Source organism: Mesoplodon mirus (assembly GCF_964341445.2).
Source record: "Mesoplodon mirus genome assembly, chromosome: 2".
NCBI lineage: Eukaryota > Metazoa > Chordata > Mammalia > Artiodactyla > Ziphiidae > Mesoplodon > Mesoplodon mirus.
The window spans coordinates 203,601,218-203,625,423 of NC_138977.1; the positions used below are offsets into that span (position 1 = coordinate 203,601,218).

The following is a 24,206-nucleotide window of genomic DNA, read 5'->3' on the forward strand; positions in this document are numbered from 1 at the left end:
TCACCCACTCCAGGACCCTGTCTGTGGGCCCTATTCACTCTCAAGGTGCCTTCTTCCCTGATCTAATGACCCCCGCTGGCCAACTGGGAAGAAAAAGGAAAGAAAGAGTGAGCCAGGTCAGTTTCTCAAGACTTTCTTGTTCTTTTGTTCCTTTTTTTTTTTTCTTTCAACTTTTCTGCCCTGCTCTCTTCTGTCACCTGCCCTGTCCTAGATTCCTTCTGTTTTCCAGAAGATTTGGGAAATGATTGAGGGGTTTGGGGATGCAGGCAAGAGTGGGAGAGAAGTGCCCTTGTTATGAGGCCCCCTTCCCTTAGACTAGCTCTTTTTTCTGAAGCTAGCGGCTAGCACAAAGCTCAGCTACCTCCAGCTCCCAGAAATGGCTACTGAACAACTGAGCCTACTAGTCTGATCTCCCCCATGATCCTTCCTGGGCTCCTAGCCCATAAGCCCCCCAACCACCATGAGGATTAGGGGCGGGGGCAATGTCTGATGTGTTTTGATGGTATGGTGGCAGTGTCCCAGGTAATCCTGCCTGCCCAATGACTCCTCTGGAGGAGTGACCTGCTGAGACGGAAAGCTTCAGCTAAATTGACCCCAGCACATTTAATCTCTTCAGCTGGATTAATTTACAAGCACTTGATTCAATTAACCCAGCAGGAATTGTGGTGAGAGTTCAAGCATGAGAAGTGGACAAGCAGCCGAAGGAAGGATTATGTTTGGGAGCAATGCCCTACTCCTGGCTCTTCCCTGACTCTGGAGGGTCCTCCACAGACCTGGTATAGACATTGGGGCATGGACAGGGCATAGAAGGCTCCTTTTGGGGTTAAATTCTAAGAAAGGATGGGATTCCTATTTGGAGTTCTTAGAATAGGTGTATGTAAATGGGCCAAGAGATGGGATTTTAAAATGGAGGGCAAGGAGTGCTTTGCTTATTGCCTCATGCCCTGGACCTGCCCTTATTCACTTCACATGAAAGGCTGGCAGGAATCTAGAAGCAGCCCAAATAGGCTGGCTGGCCTCCTTAACACCACATTTTGAGGTAAAGGGATTTTCTTCTTCCTTCCTTCCACCCAAAAGGCAAGGGAGGCTACAACTTCTGAACTGAACTGGCTTCCACTAGGACCAGGAGACTGAGAAACAGAGCGTATAAGGGGTTCCCTAACCAGATGAGACCAGCACCTGGGAGATTACCTTAACTCTGTCATTGAGAAAGGGGTTCTGGGTAACAGAGATTAAGGGGAAACAGAAAAGACACTAAAAAGACTGTCCCACACACATCAATTTTTAATAACTTCAACTTGCCACCCGCTTCCAGCTCCTGCTCCTCTGGGGTTTATCACTGTGGAAAACACTAAATGCCCCAGGCTGGACTATCCATCTAGTGATCAGAGATGACCCTGCCCTTGATACCTTAAGAATCTACAACTATACATGGCAGCACGATGGTGGATTCTCTGGAATTTGCTCAATGTTGGAGTCGGAACTCTGGTTCCCAGGGAGAGCGAGTACCCCAAAAAGATTTGAAGCCAAGTGGAATAGCAGCCGGGGAGGTCCCAGACCTGCTCTCACGGCTGGATTCTGGTACTTACTCCCAGATTCTTCCTGTGCTGCTTGCCCCCTACCATCCTGAGGGCTTTAGAAAGTGCTTTAGAAAGGGAGGATCTCAGAGCAGCAGCTACTTCAAAGGCAGCTGTGGGGCAAGAAAGCCTACAGTAGTAGTCCCAAGGAGGCTGTCCAGAGAAGGGACCATAGGCCAACTTCCCAAAGGTCGGCTTCTCCATGATGCTCACCTGGCCTGTTTCAGAGCCTGGCCCCAGCAAGTTCTCTCCCTTCCAGACACCAGACCACAGCAGGAACAGATTCCTCCCCAGAGGAAATTCTCACGCAGGCTGGATGTAAACAACAGCCGGGTGAGGGGGTGGAACACGTGGAGGGGAGCTCAGCAGACACAAGAAAGGCTCCCAGAGGAGGGGGTAGCTAAGGAGGTGGGGAAACTGCTGGAAAGGGAACCAGCAAAGTAGGCACCTGAGGGCTCCAGAAAACCTGTCCATGTTTATTTCACACACACACCCTAAAGACAATTTAAACCAGATTGAAAATGAAAAGCTAAGGTGGTGACCCTGTAGTGCTTACGAGTCAATGGGCTGGAAGGCAGGGCAACGCAAACAGGTACTCCTGTTGCCAAGAATCTAATCCACAAAGTGGTGGTCAGACAGCAGAGGAGTCAGCTCTGGATTCAGAAAATAGAAAAAACGTATCCCATTCCTACCCCACCCTAAGCCTGAGCTAAGGGTCAAGTGCCGGTGGGGGCAGGGGACACAGATTTCTGGGCACAAAGGAAGCAGAACTGGCTCCCCCTACATCTGAGAGTTAGTCTGTTTTCAGAAGCCTAGGAGAACCCCAGGTGTTGGCATCACCCTAAGGCTTACCCAACAGCTCCTGAAAATTAGTCAGTAGCCACAACTTGTAATCTCAATTGGAAATATGAGGGGTTGTTCAGAGAGCCCACCCTGGAAGTCCCCACATTTCTGAAGGTGTCTCCCTGTGCCCACCCATCCTCTCCCCAAATAAGATTATCTTTGGCTTGCCCATCCTGGCCCCTGCTGTCCGAGCTCCACTGAAGTGCGGCCTTCACCGAGAGACCTCGGTATCTGTGTTTTTCTCCAGCTTTGGGAACAGGCCCTCTCCCCTCGCCCCCGCCTCCAGCCCAGGAAGCCTCATGGGTAAGGGCAGTCAGTGGCTGCCCAGGTATGCATGGCAGCCTCAGGAGATAGTGGAGAATTCCTTGAGCAGGACTTCCTGGCTGAGTGTGTGGAAGGCCAGGTTCCTCCGGACGTTGGTGCTAATGGATCGAACCTGGGAAAAGGTGAGGGAAGGTGGGGGGGCACAGGCAGAGAGAAAACAGGAGAGAGTCCGTTACAAACAGCAGAGGGCAGTGCCTGAAGCACAAGGCCAAGATGCAGTGCTAGAAGTTTCTCTCTTAGGAAATGAACCCTTAACATCTATCATCCCTGCAGGTAAGAGCAAACAATTCCGTGATAGTCGGAAGAAAACAGAAGTTGAGAGACAGGAATCCTAGTGGATGTGAGAAGAGCATCTGAGCACCTGATGAGGTAGAAACAAGCACAGACAGGGAAGGAGGGCTGAGGTCAGGGCTTTGTCCTTGCCTCAGCCAGGCAGAAGGGGGCCTGATCTGGTCAGTGGTCTAATGGAGGAGGAGAAACTGAGGCCAGAGGACTCATGCTCTGGAGCTACCTCTCTTTGGATGTGTTTCGAGTCTCCTCAATCTCCTTCTGTATTTATCTACTTTTCTGGGTTGGAAAGAACATTTAGACATGCAGCCCTTGTCTGTCATTGGATGGCAGGAGTATGATCCAAGGAGGCCAATAGCCAGGATCAGGTCATACAGCCAGTGAGTCCCAGCTGTGAAAGTAGGACCCAGGTTTCTCAACTCCTAGTCCAGCACTCTCCATTGCACAAAGATGCCTCCCCACTTGAGAGGAAAGTCTAGCTGTATCCTTGCTATGTCCCCACTGCTTATGCTTTCTACCCACAGACCAAGAACCTTGCAGGAAGTCCTGCCTGTGTCAGCAGGAGAAAAGACCTGTGGGAAAGGGGTCAGAAGGCCAAACTCCCTGCTCTGAGTGGGTTCTAAGAGGAATCCAGCAGACTCTGGAAGGAAATTCATTCATGGGAAATAGAAGTGAACATCGAATGAGAGACAAAGCAGGGGAGGAAGGAGAAAAAGAATGTGTATCTGTCTTAGGCCCCAAAGCCCAGGGAGCTTTTCTTCAACTTCTGCTTTGCTATGGGAAACTTAATGAAATCATCAGGCAGGAAGCAGAGGAAAGGGCAGCATGGCAAACAGCAGGCAGCTCAAGCTCATTAGCTCCAAACCTAACCAGACCCTCTTTGCTTCCCTGTGCCAGAGGTACAGATACGAGGAGAAATGAGTAAGGCACAGGCTAGTGCCCAAAAGCCTCGAGAGCTGCTTGAACTCTCTCCTCCACAATCCTCTTCATCTCCCAATAACTTGCTGACCACCCCATAAAAATACTGTACTCTGCTATCTTCTTATTACACTAGTGGCTTCCCTGTTCCCAACTAACTCAGCCCAGAGTATATCTGCCTCATCTTGGGGAAACCCAATAATCCCAGGAATGCCATGTCAGGGTCAGAGTTGGGCTGGGTTTAGCACAAGACAGGTGACCTAAAATCTAGCACCTTCATCATGGACTGGGCATGGGTAAGTAAAAGCTGGGCCGATGCAAGTTCTGCCCCAGCAGTGGGAGGTCTGAGGACATGGGAAGTCGGGACACAGGCCTGTGTGCCCTGGTCTCAGCCCCCAGCCGGGATGATCATGCACAACCAGGCAGGTGGAGTGGCAGGAATACAGGGAGGCTGGGCTTTTCCTGAGAGCATCTTCTGAGCACGGGACAGGACAGGGACCACCAACAGGGTAAGTCCGGTTCCGTGGAAATGCTGACCGGGAGACGGAGTAGGGGGCAGAGCAGATGTTCACTGGCTGCAGGCGGCCAAGGGAGGGGCTGCAGGAAGCTGAGTGACTGGCGAGTGGGAATGGGGGCAGCGAGTGAAGACTGGAGAACTAGACCGGAAGGGCACTCAGACCAGGACCCAGCTAGGAACTTAGGAAGAAGTGATTACATAAGGAGGAGAAGAATCAATTACTCTCACTAGTTACTCTGAGGACAGGATAAGGAGTAATGAGCCAGAGCTGCCCCTGGGAACACACGTCAAACTCCAGGCCCAGCTGGAGCTGTGCAAGGGCTGTCACCATGGCTGCAGGGGAGAGGTGGGCACCGCTGCCTCAGGCTTCTCCCCCTTCCCAGCCTGGCACCAGCACTCTGGGGAGTATCTTCATCTCTCACTGCCTGGTCCTTCCTGGACTGCTTTGGGCGATAAGTTGCAAACCCAATCCAAGCAGGCCCCTCCAATCTTATTTCATCAGCCTTTGCCCACCTGCACAGTAGAACCCAGTGGCTGGGAAAGGGCCCTTAAGAGACACAGGCAGAGATGGAGGCGGGGCACACTCACCAGCTCTTTGAAGAAGGCGGCTTCCTTGTGCTGCTCGGAGTAGCGCTCATACTGGTCCAGGCCATCTTGCAGCTTCAGTGTGAGCGTGTCATAATTGGCTCGCACTACCTCTAGCACCTGGGGAGGTCAAGGGCCAGGTGGGGCTTAGTCCACACGAACCCTAGGTCGTTTGGCCCCCACGCCCCTCCTGCTGCCCTACTGCGTTGGATTTAGTCTGAGACAACACCCCCAAGAGACCTTGCTCACTACTTATTACCCTGAAAAAAGCCTGGCCATGGGGAGTGATTCCTCAGGTTTCTGGGGCCATGTTTTTTTTTTTTTTTTTAATTTTTATTGAAATATAGTTGATTTACAATGGTGTGTGTTTCAGGTGTACAGCAAAGTGATTCAGTTATACATATATATAAAAATATATAGGGAATTCCCTGGCGGTCCAGTGTTTAGAACTCCACGCTTTCACTGCCGAGGGCATGGGTTCAAGCCCTGCTTGGGGAATTAAGATCCCACAAGCTGTGTGGCATGGCCAAAATATATATATACACACATACATACATATTCTTTTCTTTACATTCTCTTTCATTATAGGATATTACAAGATATTGAGTATACAGTTCCCTATGCTGTATGGTAGGTGGGACCACTTTCTAATCTCTTCCATCTCCTGCCTTTCCTGACTAGTCCAGACTGGTCACCAGGGCTGTTTACTGCGGGTATGGTAAAGAAGCATGAGAAGAGGTGACAGAACAGTGAGTGTCGGAGCCCCTCAGTATCCCTGATACCAAAGATGCGTTCTCAGCCATATCCTGCAGCCTTCTCTGGCCAGGCTGTCAGTTGCTGAGTAAGACTTTGCCAATGTCTCCTTCCTTTTCCTTTTCTGGGAACCACATTTCTTCAGTCCTGGGATGTTCCTCAGCACCATCTGCCACTTGTTTTCATCTCCCAATGCCAACTCAGTCTTCTTATCCATTGCCTGGATGGAACTTTTCAGGCATCCTAGCCTTGGAGTGTAGGAGACACTTTCTAAACTAAGCTAGAGCTTATCTCATCCTCTTTTGTTCTGATGAGGGCTCCCTCCCCTACTATGCCTCTGCTTTCTATGGGGGTGGATTCAGACCTCCACTAACTCCAGGAACCTTGGATCTCTGTGGTTCCAGAAGGAAAGGACTACCAAAGCCAGTCCTGATATGACTTCGGCTTATCAGACCATAAATCAAAGACAAGGACAATCAGTTACATCACGAATATTTAGAGGTGAACTAGCCCAGCCCCCTGCTGCCCACTGTAATGAAAACTATTTTGTATATATCACGTCTATTATTAGCAAGACCAGACTAGTATTTAGAGAGTGTAGTACTATCTTGCCAGCTTGAAGATAATTATATTTGGGTTATACAATGATTAGTTACATCAGAAGATGTAGATCTTCTACATTAAGTTAGAAGAAGTGAGCTGGGTAGAAAGGAGAGACCAGGAGAGTGAATAAATTTTCACTGTGGCAATCTGTGTGATAGCTATTTTTCAATTTGATCTGACCTGGGAGGGAAGTGTATGATGTCATGGAGAGCTCCCAGCTCAGTTGGGAGTCTTGGGAGGAGGGAGTGTGATGAGGGAGGCTTAGCTGCAACAGAACGTAGGGGTGAAGGGAATAAGCTGGAGTCAGGACTGAGCAGAGGGACTGAGAATGGATTCCTGAGGGGTACAAAGGTGCCTCTGGGCTGTTCCCTTCACCAGTTCAGTCTTGTGCCAGGGCAGACTTCACCTAGTGGCAAACACTTCTGCCTGCCAAGAATTCCTGAGGAGAAAGTAGGGATGGAGAACACAGGCTTGTGTTCCTGAGTTTGGGAGGGACAGCTAGGTCAAAGGTCTGGTCCAGATGCAGGCTCTTTCCCTCCAGACACCCCACTCCTCAAGGTCACTTTGCTAAACTATGTCTTACAGACTCTAGTATAGGCTGGCTCCTTTGCTTCTAATTCCATTTGTCAGCTCTGTCGGCAAGACGACCAGTACCCAGCAACGCCAGTCACCCACGAAGTAGTCTGGCCCCTCGTGCACGTGGGCTGTGCTACTGGCTGAAATATCTACGGCCAAGGTCTTGGCTCAGAAGTAAATGGCTCAAGCCCAGAAAAAGGCAAAATTCCAGAAAAAGGCAAGATGGAACCAGCTCCCAGGAATCAGGCAGAATAAAATAATACATGCTTTTCCAATCCCTGAACTCTGGGCAGCTTCAGCAATGGCTATGACCCAGCAACCTGGGCTCAGCCTTTGCTAAGGGGTGTCAGGTGCCAAAAGACGAATACCATGCTAAAGCTGACTCCTGAGAAGAAGAAACAGCACATCAAGAGATGCAAGGAGAGCCTCAGGCAAGGCCACCCTGATCACCTGGGCTTTCTCTCTTCTTGCCAGGGCAGAGGGGAAGGTATAAGATATTGCTCAGAACAGGGGTTTTTTCTTTCCCAATAAAGTTGGCTTTTCCTGGAAGAGCTTAGTTCAGGTTCTTGCAGGGAGGTGACAGCAGAGAAGGCCCCTGAGCTATCAGCTCCTTGGAAGGAAACCAGAGTCCCGGATGGACTTTGTACCTGATCTCAGCTCTCCCCTTGTCCAGACATTGCCCAGAGTCACGTTCTCCTTCCCTGGCCCTTTCTTGTGTTCACCCAGCCCCTGCCATTTCCTGCCCATATCACTTCTCTTAAATTTCCAAGAGAAGAAAACATTCTAAGCTCAGGTCTGGGCCCCAGCCCATTCGGAACTTCAGAGCACTAGGGATACATTCCTTGTCTGGGATCTTCCTTTCTGTAGCTTAAGACTTTAGGACTATGTCCCATTTGGGCCTCCCTCACACTCAACACTGGCCTGGGACATGGCAAGGGTAGTAGTTAGGCAGAGGGTAATACCCCAGAACCCTTGTACCTAAAGGCCTCAGGCTTTACCATAATTTGCCGCCTCAATTTCTGACTTCCTGGCAACTTCAAAGGCCCTTCTTAGGCGGACATCCCGCCCTAATCAATCAGGTAACAGTCTACACCCTAGCACAGCCCACCTTCTTTCCCCAGTTGTTGGGCTTGTGGGCTTCCTAGAATATTTCATTTTCTCTGAAAGGACCTCATCTGGCCTCTCACTCTTCCTCTACTTTCCCAAAGCAGCTCCTCCCCAGAACTGGTTATGTGTTTACTGTGTTCAATGTGTTTCTTTTCTCCCAGAAGCAATAAAGGTCTCTCCCTAATCTTGCAATCCCACCAGTCTAAGGACAGCCCTTCAGTGGCATTCTCACAATTAAGTGGCAGTCACGTGCTGGACAGCTTGTAAGAGGAATTCTGATGATAGAGAAGCAAAAAGCCAATTCTTCTTCCTCCATAATCCATATTTATTCTTCCAAATTCAGGATTAGTTAAAGCTAAACAAGAAGCACTGCAGGGACTTCCCTGGTGGCAGTGGTTAAGAATCTACCTGCCAATGCAGGGGACACGGGGTCGATAACCTGATCCGGGAAGATCCCACATGCCGCAGAGCAACTAAGCCCGTGTGCCACAACTACTGAGCCTGTGCTCTAGAGCCCAAAAGCCACAACTACTGAGCCTGTGTGCCACAACTACTGAAGCCCATGCACCCTAGAACCTGTGTTCCTCAACAAGAGAAGCCACCGCAATGAGAAGCCTATGCACTGCAGCAAAGAGTAGCCCCCGCTCACCACAACTAGAGAAAGCCCACGTGCAGCAATGAAGACCCAATGCAGCCAAAAAAAAAGCAATGCAAAGATGTTCTCCAATTAAAGACATTGGTGGGTCACAGTCTGGGTCTAGTAGTGCTTAGGCCCTGAAAAAGAATCTCAACCAACAGCTATTAATTTTCAAAATAACGTAGTTAAGAGAACGGCTCTAGAGCCAGCCTGCCTGGACTCACCCTAGCTCTACCACATACTAGCAGCAGGGTGGAGCTGGGTGAGCCCGTTTCCTCATCTGTAAAATGGGGATAATAATAACGTTCATCATATAGAAGATTAAATAAGGTAATATATATAAAGCGCCAAGTATACTGCTTGACACACAAGCAGTACATAATAACCATAGCTGTTATTATTATTATTATTTTAATTTTACACTGGGTTGAGAATCATTTCATAAGTTTATTTTATTTTTTAATTAATTTATTTTCTGTTTATTTTTGGCTGTGTTGGGTCTGTTGCTGCATGCAGGCTTTCTCTAGTTGTGGCGAGCAGGGGTTACTCTTTGTCGTGATGCACGGGCTTTTCATTGCAGTGGCTTCTCTTGTTGTGGAGCACGGGCTCTAGGCACGTGAGCTTCAGTAGTTGTGGCGCACAGGCTCAGGAGTTGTAGCTCGTGGGCTCTAGAGCACAGGCTCAGTAGTTGTGGCGCATGGGCTTAGTTGCTTCGCAGCATGTGTGATCTTCCCGGACCAGGGCTCAAACCCGTGTCCCCTGCATTGGCAGGCGGATTCTTAACCACTGCGCCATCAGGGAAGCCCTGTTATTATTATTATTATTCTTTCATTTTAAAATGACTCCATGAATAACTGCTTTTTAGGACCTGAAATTCCAACCCCTGCCATAAATGAAAAACCTTTCCCTTCTCCCACTTTCTGGAAGAGAATCTGTCTTCTACAGGCTTCCCAATGAGGGATTTCTGGTGGAGGAAAGAACACCCTGCTTTAGGGTTTGTGCTTTAGCAGGTACAGGCAGGCTGAGTGGCAGGCTCTCTCCTGAAGAAACAAACATGCTATTACTACTGATTTCCTCACTGAAATTGCATCATAGCTAGATTCTCAGCACCCTGAAGGAAGGCACCCAGTTTTACATTACAGATTTTCCACAAAGCCTAACACAGTCCTAAGGCACAGTAAACATTCAACATGCTTGTGGACTAATTTAGTAACACTCAGGCCCAACCAAAAAGGAAAGGACAAGGTTGCACAATAGGGGAGTTCCCTGGTGGTCTAGTGGTTAGGATTCGGCTTTCATTGCTGTGGCCTGGGTTCAGTCCCTGGTCAGGGAACTGAGATCCCGCAAGCTGCGCACGGCCCGGTGTGGGGGGAAAAGTCTCATGATAAGATTAGAATTAGACAGTACACCCAGCCAGTGCACTGTTCTCAGCACTCTTATAGGCTTCTAAAGCCCAAGTCCTGACTTTAAGGAGCTAACAAGCAAATGGGGAATCAAGATAAACCACCATGTAAGGGCATACCCACATATATAAGCACATAAACAGTTGGGCCAGTAGAACTAAGTGTGGTTTGCAGTCAGCTGCATAACTGACCAGTGAATAGGCAGCCTGGTTGAAACAGTATCACATCTTTTAAGACAGGGAAAATTAAGGAATCCAAAGTCTCTTCTCTTTTGCCTACCACCTAATCCTACTCAGCTAATTCAGATTGCAAAATTCTCTCCAGGTGGACATAGCCTAAAAGAGTCATGATGACCAAGAAGACAGTTAACTATCAGGACAAAATATCAGCCAACCAAGAGCTTCAGTTTCAATTCTTGCTCTTTTAAGAGAGTTGAGAGTTGAATCTTTGTAAATGATCAATGTAAGGCTGGGACTCTGGCCCAAGAATAGAAGGAAAAAATGGGGAAAGGGAAGAGAGATGTTTTAGTGGATTACCTTTAAAAATATATTAAAATGCTCACTATAACATATTGTTTCCAAAATCCACTCAAGACTCTCCTCTAGGACTTCCCTGGTGGCGCAGCAGTTAAAAATCCACCTGCCAATGAAGGGGACATGGGTTGGAGCCCTGGTCTGGGAAGATGCCACATGCCACAGAGCAGCTAAGCCTGTGTAGCACAACTACTGAGCCTGCACTCTAGAGCCGGCAAGCCACAACTACTGAGCCTGCGTGCCTAGAGCCCATGCTCCACAACAAAGAGAAGCCACCGTAATGAGAAGCCCGCACACTGCAACGAAGAGTAGCCCTGGCTCGCCACAAATAGAGAAAGCCCGTGCACAGCAACAAAGACCCAACACAGCCAAAAGTAAATACATTTATTTAAAAAAAACCTCTCCTCCAGTAACTGAAAAAAGAGGAAGGAAAGAAGAAAGAGAATGAAGTAAAATGGACAATGCATATTAATAGTTAATTCAAGGGAAGTTTCTCTGAAAAGTGTATGAATTTTAAAAAATTTAGTTGGGTAACTCAGGGTATACTGTAATATTTTAAAGTAGTTCAGGACTTCCAATTCCATTCATGATGGAGTAACTGAAAACTAGGGAAGAAATACCTCTTTTCATACATTGTATAAAAGGCAGTTCAGGACAGGAATCCTGAGAGAAAGAAAACATAAGTTGAGCATGAAAATCTTGCTGGGCTAAGGAGACACACTAGAGTTTGGAGAGGCAGAGGTGGCTGGCACTTGTGAAGCAGGTTACCAGAAAGAAAAGAGTTAGGCAAAGAACAGAGCTTCAGAAATTTATGTAGGGTTCCCACTGAATCTGCTGCTGAATAAGCATCGCACGTATAAGGTAAAATTCAACCAGTTCGAACAAAAAAATGACTAAGGATCTGTAAGCTGAACAATTCCCAGAGCTCACACAGGACTGCAAGGTGTATGAATTTTGACCAAGCAGAATGAAAAGTACCTGTTGAGTATGTATGGCATTCAAAAGAGGCATCAGAACAGTCACACCTTAATTATAAAACTAAACTAGGCCTAGAGTTAAAGGCCACTATAAACCTACCTTAACAAAGATAAAAAGAAATTTCATGGATGAAGGTGGTCAAAAGGTACAAACTTCCAATTATAAGATAAATTAGTACTGGGGATGTAATGTACTACATGCTGTATGGTATGGTTAACACTGCTGTATGGTATATTTGGAAATTATTGACAGAGTAAATCCCAAGAGTTTTCATCACAAGGAACACCCCATTCCCCACCACCTTTGTACCTATAGGAGATGACTAATGTTACTAAAGTTACTGTGGTAAATTTAAACAGTACTATATGTCAATTATATCTCAAGGAACACCCCATTCCCCACCACCTTTGTACCTACAGGAGATGACTAATATTAACTAAAGTTACTGTGGTAAATTTAAACAGTGCTGTATGTCAATTATATCTCAATAACACTGGAAAAAAAGATCACCACATGAAAAAAAGGAGTTTCAAGAGAACACTGGCACTCCACAAATAATTTGCTTACCTGCCTCAATAAAGTCCAACATTATTTAATAAAGATAACAAAATCCAGCACTTAACTATATAACATTCACAATGCCCAGTATCCAATAAAAAATTATCAGGCACGTCTGGGCTTCCCTGGTGGCTCAGTGGTTAAGAATCTGCCAGCCAATGCAGGGGACATGGGTTTGAGCCCTGGTCCGGGAAGATCCCACAGGCTCCGGAGCAACTAGGCCCATGTGCCACAACTACTGAACCTGCGCTTTAGACCCCGTGTACCACAACTACTGAAGCCCACGTGTCTAGAGCCCGTGCTCCACAGCAAGAGAAGCCACTGCAATGAGAAGCCCGCGCACCACAATGAAGAGTAGCCCCTGCTTGCCGCAACCAGAGAAAGCCCACGCACAGCAACGAAGACCCAATGCAGCCAAAAAAAAAAAAAAAAAAAAATCAGACATGTCAAGAAGCAGGAAAATGTAACTCATAACCAAGAGAAACATCAATGAATAGAAATAGACCCAGAAATGAAAGAGATGATGGAATTAGCAAGGACATTTAAAAAGCTATTATAATTATGTTCAAGTGTTTAAAGACAACCATGAACATAATAAGGAACAAAGTGGAAGGTATAAGGCACATCACAATAAAACTGCTGAAAATCAATGTTGAAGACAGAATATTAAAAGCAACGAGAAGGGGGATAAACACATTATGTACAGAGGAGCAAAGATAAAAATTCACAATTCTTGTCAATAACTATACAAGCCAGAAAACAATGGAATGATACGGTGCCAAAAGAAAAAAAATTGTTAGCCCAGAATTCTATATCCAGCAAAAAAATCTTTGTGAAATGAGGGTGAAATAAAGACCTTATCAAACAAATAATCTAAGAGAATGTGTTGCCAACAGTCCTACAACTAGAAGAGATGCTTAAAGAAGATCTTCTGGTAGAAGGACAATTATATTATCTGGATCTATAAATAGGAATAAAAAATACTGGAAATGGTAAATACACAGATAAGTGTAAGAAATTTTTGCATAAATTTGAAAACTAGCAAAAAAGATAATTGAATCTTTGAAGCAAAAAATAACAATCTAATGTGAAATTCATAAGAAACCTAGAAGAAAAATGTCTGACAACAGTAGTACAAAGAACAAGAGGGGGACAAATGGAAACACACTATTTCAAGGTTATTATACATTACATGAAGTCCTGTAATATATTTTGAAGGTACACTGTGGTAAGTTAAAGATGCGTATTGTAAAACCTAGAACAATGACTAAAATAATAAAATTAAGAGGTATAGGGCTTCCCTGGTGGTGCAGTGGTTGAGAATCTGCCTGCTGACGCAGGGGACACGGGTTCGTGCCCTGGTCCGGGAAGATCCCACATGCCACGGAGCGGCTGGGCCTGTGAGCCATGGCCACTGAGCCTGCGCATCCGGAGCCTGTGCTCCGCAACGGGAGAGGCCACAACAGTGACAGGGCTGCGTACCGAATAAATAAATAAATAAATAAAAATTTAAAAAATTAAGAGGTATAGCTAAGAAGTCAATATTGGACATAAAATGGAATCATAAAAAATACTCAGTTAGAAACCATTTCCACTAAGATCAGGAACAAGACAAGGTTGTCCACTCTCACCACTATTATTCAACATAGTTTTGGAAGTTCTAGCCACAGCAATCAGAGAAGAAAAAGAAATAAAAGAAATCCAAATCAGAAAAGAAAAAGTAAAGCTGTCACTGTTTTCAGATGACATGATACTATACATAGAGAGCCCTAAAGATGTTACCAGAAAACTACTAGAGCTAATCAATGAACTTGTAAAGTAGCAGGATACAAAATTAATACACAGAAATATCTTGCATTCCTATACACTAATGATGAAAAATCTGAAAGAGAAATTAAGGAAACACTCCCATTTACCACTGCAACAAAAAGAATAAAATACCTAGCAATAAACCTACCTAAGGAGACAAAAGACCTGTATGCAGAAAACTGTAAGACACTGATGAAAGAAATTAAAGATGATACAAATAGATGGAGAGATATACCATGTTCTTGGATTGGAAGAATCAACATTGTGAAAATGACTATACTACCCAAAGCAATCTACAGATTCAATGCAATCCCTAACAACCACTGGGATTTTTCACAGAACTAGAACAAAAAGTTTCACAATTTGTATGGAAACACAAAAGACCCCAAAGAGCCAAAGCAATCTTAAGAAAGAAAAACGGAGCTGGAGGAATCAGGCTCCCAGACTTCAGACTATACTACAAAGCTACAGTAATCAAGACAGTATGGTACTGACACAAAAACAGAAATATAGATCAATGGAACAGGATAGAAAACCCAGAGATAACCCCACGCACATATGGTCACCTTATTTTTGATAAAGGAGGCAAGAATATACAATGGAGAAAAGACAGCTTCTTCAATAAGTGGTGCTGAGAAAACTGGACAGCTACATGTAGAAGAATGAAATTAGAACACTCCCTAACACCATACACACAAATAAACTCAAAATGGATTAAAGACCTAAATCTAAGGGCAGACACTATAAAACTCTTAGAGGAAAACATAGGCAGACACTCTATGACATAAATCACAGCAATATCCTTTTTGACCCACCTCCTAGAGAAATGGAAATAAAAACAAAAATAAACAAATGGAACCTAATGAAACTTAAAAACTTTTGCACAGCAAAGGAAACCATAAACAAGACGAAAAGACAACCTTCAGAATGGGAGAAAATATTTGCAAATGAAGCAACTGACAAAGGATTAATCTCCAAAATTTATAAGCAGCACATGCAGCTCAATATCAAAAAAACAAACAACCCAATCCAAAAATGGGCAGAAGACCTAAACAGACATTTCTCCAAAGAAGATATACAGATTACCAACAAACACATGAAAGGGTGCTCAACATCATTAATCATTAGAGAAACGCAAATCAAAACTACAATGAGGTATCACCTCACACCAGTCAGAATGGCCATCATCAAAAAACCTACAAACAGGGCTTTCCTGGTGGCGCAGTGGTTGAGGGTCCGCCTGCCGATGCAGGGGACATGGGTTCGTGCCCCGGTCCGGGAGGATCCCACATGCTGCGGAGTGGCTGGGCCCATGGGCCATTGCTGCTGGGCCTGCGCGTCCTGAACCTGTGCTCTGCAACAGGAGAGGCCACAACAGTGAGAGGCCCGCGTACCGAAAAATAATAATAATAATTCTATTTCTATATATTAGCAAAAAAATTGGAAATCAAGGCTTAAAAAACCATTTAGGAAAGATATCCCACGCTCTAGGATTAGAAGAATTAACACTCTTAAAATGGCCTTACTACCCAAAGCAATCTACAGGTTTAATGCAAACCCTATCAAATCACCCATGACATTTTTCACAGAACTAGAACAAATAATCTTAAAATTTATATGGAACCATAAAAGACCCAGAATTGCCAAAGCAATCCTGAGAAAAAAGAACAAAGCAGGAGGCACAACCCTCCCAGACTTCAGACAATACTGCAAAGCTACAGTAATCAAAACAGCCTAATATTGGCACAAAAACAGACATATGGATCAATGGAACAGAAGAGAAAGCCCAGAAATAAACCCACACACATATGGTCAATTAATCTTCGACAAAGAAGGGAAGAATATACAGTGGAGAAAAGACAGTCTCTTCAGCAAGTGGTGTTGGGAAAGCTGGACAGCCACATTTAAATCGATGAGTTTAGAACACACCCTCACACCATACACAAAGATAAACTCAAAATGGCTCCAAGTTTTAAATATAAGACATGACACCATAAAACTCCTAGAAGAGAACACAGGCAAAACATTCTCTGACGTAAATCATATCAATGTTTTCTTAAGTCAGTCTCCCAAGGCAATAGAAATAAAAGCAAAAATAAACAAATGGGACCTAATCAAACTTATAAGCTTGTGCACAGCAAAGGAAACCATAAACAAAACAAAATGATAACCTACAGGCTGGGAGAAAATATCTGCAAGCAATGTGACCAAGGGCTTAATATCCAACATATACAAACAGCTCATACAACTCAATAACAAAAATACAAACAACTCAATCAAAAAATGGGCAGAAGACCTAAATAGACATTTCTCCAAGGAAGACATACAGATGGCCAATAGGCACATGAAAAGATGCTCAACATAGCTAATTACTAGAGAAATGCAAATCAAAACTACAATGAGATACCACCTCACACCCATCAGAACGGCCATCATTAAAAAGTTTACAGGGAGTTCCCTGCAAGTCCAGTGGTTAGGACTTGGTGCTCTCACTGCCAGGGGCCTGGGTTCGATCCCTGGTCTGCGAACTAAGCTCCCGCAAGAAAAAATTAAAAGTTTACAAGTAACAAGTGCTGGACAGGGTGTGGAGAAAAGGGAACCCTCTTACACTGGTGGGAATGTAAACTGGCGCAGACACCACGGAGAGCAATATGGAGGTTCCTCAGAAAACTAAAAATAGAGTTACCATATGATCCAGCAATTCCACTCCTGGGCATATAGCTGGACAAAACTATAATTCGAAAAGATACATGCATCACAATGTTCACAGCAGCACTATTTACAGTAGTCAAGACCTGGAAACAACCTAAATGTCCACTGACAGATGAGTAGATAAAGAAGATGTGGTACATATATATAATGGAATATTATCCAGCCATGAAAAAGAATGAAATAATGCCATTTGCCGCTACATGGATGGACCTAGAGATCATCACACTAAGCGAAGTAAATCAGAAAGAAAAAGACAAATACCATATGATATCACTTATATATGGAATCTAAAATATGACACAAATGAACTTATCTACAACACAGAAACAGACTCAAAGACACAGAGTACAGATTTGTGGTTGCTGGGTGCAGACGGTTGGATTGGGAGTTTGGGATTAGCATATGCAAACTATTATATATAGAATGGATAAACAACAAGATCCTGTTGTATAGCACAGGGAACTATATTCAGTATCCTGTAATAAACCATAATGGAAAAGAATAAAAAATACCATTTAGATAACATAAAAAATGAAATATTTATGGATAGATTGAACAAAACAGATGCAAAACAGTATGCTAAAAACTACAAAATATTGGTGAGAAAATTTTAAATATCTAAATAAATAGGTATATTATGATCACGGATTTGAATATAATATTGTTAAAGTGTCAATTCTCCCCCAAGTTGATCTATAGCGTTAATTCAATTCCAATCAAAATCTTAGCAGGCTTGGGACTTCCCTGATGGTCCAATGGTAAAGAATCCACCTTCCAATGCAGGGGATGCAGGTTCCATCCCTGGTCAGGGAACTAAGATCCCACATGCCATGGGGAAACTAAGCCCGCGCGCCACAACTACTGAGCTCGCGAGCCTCAACTAGAGAGCCCACGTGCTGCAAACTACAGAGCCCACATGCCCTGGAGCCTGTGAGCCACAACTAGAGAAGAGAAAACCTGCATGCCACAACTAGAGAGAAGCCCACATACCGCAGCGAAGAAGCCCACATGCTGAAATGAAAGATCCCGCATGCCGCAACTAAGACCCGTCGCAGCCAAAAATAAATAATAAATATTAAATTTAAAAAATCTTAGCAGCCTTTTTTTTGTGTAGAAATGGACAAGCTAATTTTACACTTTGTATAGAAATGCAAAAGACCTCAAATATTCAAAACAACTTTTAAAAAGAGCAAAATCAGAGGACTTATATTACCTGATTTCAAGATTTACTATAGACCTAAAGTAAGACAGTGTAGGGCATAAATTTAGACATATATTAGACAAATGGAACAGAACTAATACTTCAGAAATAGACCCACATATATATGGTGAATTGATTTTTTACAAATGTGCCAAGGTATTTCAATGGGGGAAAGAATAGTCTTTTCAACAAATGACAATGGAACAACAGGATATTGCAGGGCAGGGGGTGGGGGGGTGGGGGGAAATGGATGAACATTTACCATTACCAAACATTTTACAAAAAATTAACTTGACATGGAGCATAGAACTAAATGTAAAAGACAGAACTATAAAACGTACGGAAGAAAATACAGGTGAAAAATTTCACAACTAGGAGTGAGCAAAGATTTACTAAATAAAACACAATAGCAAAAAGTGTTAAAAAATTAATAAATTCATCTTTATGGTATTAAATTAAAGTTGGTCTTCATTAAAATGTCTGGACTTTGAAAACACCATTAATAACTTGCAAACACAAGCAACTGACTAGGAGAAAATATTTGCAATACATATATATGACAAATGACTTGCATCCAGAATATATCGATACAAAAACTCATAAATATTATAATACTCAAATTTTAAAAACAGGCAAATGATCAGCTGCTCAACATCACACAAAATAAATTAACAGTAATTTTAAAAACTATTATGCAGTATTACTAGAGCACGGCCTACCCACTAGAATGGCTAAAATTAAAAACACTCACAATTCCAAGTGTGACAAAGATATGGAGTAGCTAGAACTCTTATTCATTGTTGGTGGGAATTAAAAGTGGTACAACCACTTTTGAAAACAGTTTGGCAGTTTCTTTTTCTTTCTTTTTAAAAAAATCTTTATTGAGAGATAATTTACATACCATAAAATTCAATCATTTTAAGTGTACAATTCAATAGTTTTAGTATATTCACATAAGGGGCAATTATCACCATGATCTAAGTTTAGAACATTTTCATCAACTTCATAACCATTAGCATCATTTCCCAACTTACTCCCCAACCCCAGCTTTAGGTAACCACCAATCTATTTTCTATCTCTATAGATTTGTTTATTCTGGACATTTTAAATAAATGGAATCACACAACATGTAGTCTTTAGTGACTGGCTTCCTTCATTTTGCATATGTTTTCAAGAATCATCCATGTTGTAGCAGGTGTCAGTACTTCATTCCTTTTTATGGCTGAATAATATTCCATTGTATGTATGGATGTATCACATTTTGTTTACCCATTCAGTTGCTGGTTGCTTTGGTTGTTTTAGTTGTTTCTAGTTTTTGGTTATCATGAATAATGCTATTATGAATATTATTTGTATACAAGTCTTTGGGTGGACATATATTTTCATTCCTCTTCGGTAAACAGCTAGAAGTGTCACAATATGGATGAATCTCAGACACAACAGAGTTTATGTGAAATTCTATAAAAGAGAAATCTAGGGACTTCCCTGGTGGTCCACTGGGTAGGACTCCGTGCTTCCAGTGCAAGGCACCCGGGTTTGATCCCTGGTCGAGGAACTAGATCCTGCATGCATGCCACAACTAAGAAACCCCCATGCTGCAACTAAGAAGTCTGCATGCTGCAATGAAGATCCCACGTGCTGCAACTAAGACCCAGTGCAGCCAAAATAAACAATAAATAAATTTTAAAAAGAAAAGACAAATCTAATCTATAGTGATAGAAATTACATCAGTGGTTGCCTAGGGCTCAGATATGCAGATAAGACTAACTGTAAAGGAGAACTTTTATGAGTGATGGAAGTAAAAGGTTCTATATCTTGTGATGCTGATGATTACACAAATATGTTTTATTATATGTTAATTACATCTCAATAAAGTTAAGTAAAAAGTTAAGTCCAGTAAATCATGACTAGGCAAAAAAAAAAAAAAAAAAGTAGGGCCATGGCAGTAAACTTTGTCTTTTTTTGGTCTTACAATTCCATTTTTGGTTGGGGCAAGAATGATTCAGACTGAAATATCAGGATCTGTAAGCCAGGAGTTCCTGGTATTTCCACAAGGCCAAAGATTCCCCTCATTGTGCTACTCCTCCCTACCTCTCCATCCCTGGCAATCCTCCCTGACAAATTAAAGGGACTACAGGTAGCAATCAACAGTGTTTGAAATCATTTTCAGCTGGGCAGTAGCCACATGAGGTTTTTTTAAGTGGGTGTACTGTAGATGGATCTTTTGACAAACTCAATCATTTGCCAAGCTCAGGAACTTATAGAGTCCTACCTTTACCAAGGACATTTAATGAAAGTTCCACTTTTGCCTTTTTTATGAAACTGAAGCAGGGGTGAAAGATATGAGACGATCATGGCTCTCCTTGTGGAAACTCACTCCAAATAAGGGTTATCAGCCAACCACTTACGGATTTATAATGAGGTATTTTTTCACTAGGGTACCTACAAACCTAAACCTTCTTAGGTTTATAAAAGGCTGGGGGATGCTGCTACAAGCACGCCAAATACATCAGCTGAGTGAGGTCTACAGGAGGGCACAGAAGCAAAGGTCTAAGCAAGAAATTAGTGATCCTGATTCTTATACTGTGAGGTCCTCAAGGGCATGTATGATTTTTGCATTTTATATCCCCTGGCTTGGCACAGAGCAGAAACCTCTGTCCTTCTGCACAGAAAAGAAATAATCTGGGGGATGTGAAGCTGGGGCACCCATTCCTTGCTGCACGAACCAAGGACACCCAGAAGCAGAGAATTCTTAGACAAAAGCAGGTTCTGAGAACTTCCTTGGGAGGCAAGAATTGATTCTTTTTCAGAACACTTTAGCTCAAAGTGGCTGAAAAAAAGAAAACAAGCCAACAGTACAGGAGCTAGAACAAATAGTAACCTGATAACAAACTCATAGGCCTCAATTGAGTGAGCATCCTTCCCCTCCACTAGGGGCTTACAGTGACTTTCTATCCAAGATAACATGAATATCTCTCCAGGGCACAATCATCCAATATAATTGTTTGGAAACAAGGATACAAAAGGTTGACACAAATCTCTTATGATAAAAAAGATGATGCCTTTTAAAAGATAACTATTTCCTCTATACAGCCAACTTGTATATAATATGCAGAAGATTTTTTCCCCTTTCTATTTTCGTCTCATATACTTCAGGACCAAACTCAATTTCAGAACCAATTTTTAAAATTAACTAACTAATTAATTAATTAGGCTGCGTTGGATCTTTGCTGCGCGCAGGCTTTCTCTAATTGCGGCAAGCAGGGGCTACTCTTCGTTGCAGTGCACAGGCTTCTCATTGCAGTGGCTTCTCTTGTTGTGGAGCACGGGCTCAAGGCGTGCGGGCTTCAGTAGTTGTGGCACATGGGCTCAGTAGTCGTGGTTCGTGGGCTCTAGAGCACAGGCTCAGTAGTTGTAGCGCACAGGCTTAGTTGCTCCACAGCATGTGGGATCTTCCTGGACCAGGGCTCGAACCCGTGTCTACTGCATTGGCAGGTGGATTCTTAATGACTGCGCCACCAGGGAAGTCCCTTCAGAACCAATTTAAGTTGGCCAGTTCTCCAGTCCATCCATGTCTTTCAAGCCTGCTACCAAACAAAGGGCTCTTGACTGCCCTGAAATTTATTGATCTGACAGGTTGGCTCTGCCTTTCAGAAAGGTTGACCAGATAATGAAACTCACAGTGGGTGATTCGTGAAAGGCCATCAGTTTGTTAAAGGAGTGGTGACAATGACTTTCTTTAATTTGCCTGGGTAGTTGCCCCACCTCCCTGACTTGATTTGGTTGAAGCCCTAGAAACCCCCTTGTTTCCAGGGGTGAAGCTTGTGAAGCTTTTCTTTGCACTAATTACAGATCCAACATGCCCAGGTCCTTACCCTGCACAAGCAAGGTATGCAATCACACCAAGAGGCAGCCAAGATAATAGCGGTGGGGGAACATGATAGACATGTTTACCAAATATTGCATCAGGCCTTCTCCCTCTCTATGGCTTACTGCAGGCTGGACACTCCACCCAGCTGAAACCAAGAGGTAGATCTCTGTTCTCCCTACTTGAGCTTTCTTTTCTTGGAAATATATCACATCTCAGGGAGGGAAAAAGAAAACACCGTCTCTCCGACAATCTGATATGGGGTCTCTGCCTCACTGCCAGGCCTCACTTATCTATCCCTCCTTAACAGACAAAATTCTTTAACAGAAATCCCATTTGTGGGCTCTCCACAGTTTCCCTTCTAGCTGGGTGGGTCATTTTTAAGACTGTAACTTCTTTTTGAGCAGGGTCACTGTGAAAGGTCAAAGTGCTGTTATGGTACTTAGCAAAAACATTTCCAATTAACACAGCTTATAACAGAGATAACAGTTTGCATAGTGACAGTTCTGGCCTCCAGTGTTACTATCACAGTGGCAAACCATACTCTTCCAAGCACACCTTATAGAGTTTTGAGCTACCTCCTGGGAGAGAGGTTGCAATGGAAATAAAACAAAAGTACACGAAGATCTATTTGGAAGGAAGGAGGTGGCTAAAAAACAAACTAAAGGGACTTCCCTGGTGGTTCAGTGGTAAAGAATCCGCCTTCCAATGCAGGTGACGTGGGTTCAATCCCTGGTCAGGGAACTAAGATCACATATGCCACAGGGCAAGTAAGCCTGCGTGCCACAACTACTGAGCCTACATGCCTCAACTTGAGAGAGAAAACCCACATGCCACAACTAGAGAGAAGCCCGCACACCGCAAGGAAAGATCCCGCGTGCCGCAACTAAGACCCAACACGGCCAAATAAATAAATAAACTGAAGAGTGAAGTCCTACCTGTATATCTAGTAGCTGGGATAAAGGGTCTTTCTTACCTTAAACCAAGAAAGCAAGGGCTGCTGTCTCCTGTAACCTCTTGAAAAGCTGACAACTACTGGAGTTCCTACGAGCTCCAAAGCTACTCCTCTCATGCACTGCCAATGAAGTTTCACCGACAATGAAGCCTGACTGAGGAAGACCAGAAAGTTTATGTGATGGGCATTTCAAAATTCATACTTAATTGAAGGAAATGCTGACAGTGGCAGACATGAATAATAAGCTGGGCTCTTCACCAGTGACCTCTGCATTCATCTAGCTTGGCTGCGGGACATTAATTTTGAATCTTCATTTTCCCTTTATTTTTTTAAACAAAATGGAACTACCACTTTAAAAATAATTAAAATTCAGTGTGCTACTTTTTTGGTTTTGACCCACATAAATATATTATCTTTAAAAGAAATAAGTACATAAGAACTTTAAAAAAATTCGTCATCTTCCTTTGGTGTGTGGAAAAGCTTTATTTCTCATAGTGACTTTTCTGACATGCTTGTATGGAATAAAGAGACTTTTCCCTCATTTATAAAGTTATCATACTGTGCCAGGAGCCTCTACTTAGGCATTTCTGCCTAACTGGCAGGCAAACTCTCCAAGCCCCTGTTCAGTACTTTCTTTCCTTAACCGAATGGGCCGCGTTCCCAAACCAGGACCTTTCCCCACCCCTTAGGAATGAACCCTGTTATCCCCATTCTCTCTGTTTCTCCCTGCACCTTCCTATCCTGACTTGCCTCTTCCTTCAGGATAATTGACAAACTCCAGTTGTCTCACGTGCTTCAGCCAATGAAAAGCTCAGACTTTGGTGTCAGACTGACCTACGTTCACACTATGGCTTTACCACTAACAGCTGTGTGATCTTGAACAAATTACTTAAGTCTCTTTAGCATCATCATCTATAAAATGAGGATAACTGTACCTACCTCAAACAATTGATTAAAGAATTAATTACATAGCCTAAGTAAAAGTGCCTAGCTCAGAAACTCCTAGTTGTTCCTTTCCTTTTATCTATTTGTGTCCTTTTTAAAATCCAAGATACTTTCTTCCCTATTCAGAGGAGCTAAAATCCAGCTTTCTCCCCTGTCTCTGGTAGTGCAGCTTACCTCTTGGTCCAAGTAAGAGAGTGGACATCCTAGCAGCACATAATCAGCTGACCTTCTTAAGTGGACCTTCTCAAGATGCCCTATGTAACATAAAGTTGATTTCCAAGGTTTATTAGCAGCTTGTAGGAAAATCCCTCTGCCTCTGACTTTGTGTCTTTCTGCTTTGGTGAATCCAGTGAACAAATAACTCATATCAAACTTTTTCCTGCCAAATAGGTCAACTGAAATGTCAGAATCTAAACAAAGACACCAAGAGAGGAAGGGCCAGACAGCCAATGCTTGTGTCACATGCTCGTATTCAGAGTTCCCACAGCAACCATCACTCAGGGTTAGAGAGAGGCA

The 24,206-nt window shown here is 43.6% G+C and overlaps 1 protein-coding gene across 5 annotated transcripts in view; it reads right to left on the bottom strand.

The window, feature by feature from the left end:
* Nucleotides 1-1,261: 1,261 nt before the first annotated feature.
* ARMH3 (armadillo like helical domain containing 3) overlaps nt 1,262-24,206 on the bottom strand; it is a 181,098-nt gene continuing 158,153 nt past the window's right edge. For all 5 annotated transcript variants that reach the window (XM_082601457.1, XM_082601455.1, XM_082601453.1 and 2 more), the window contains exons 25-26: nt 5,056-5,172; nt 1,262-2,856 (exon numbers count right to left, since the gene is read on the bottom strand). In XM_082601457.1, the coding sequence (XP_082457583.1) occupies nt 2,764-2,856; nt 5,056-5,172 (210 nt within the window). In that variant the 3' untranslated portion in view covers nt 1,262-2,763. The remainder of the gene's footprint in view (nt 2,857-5,055; nt 5,173-24,206) is intronic.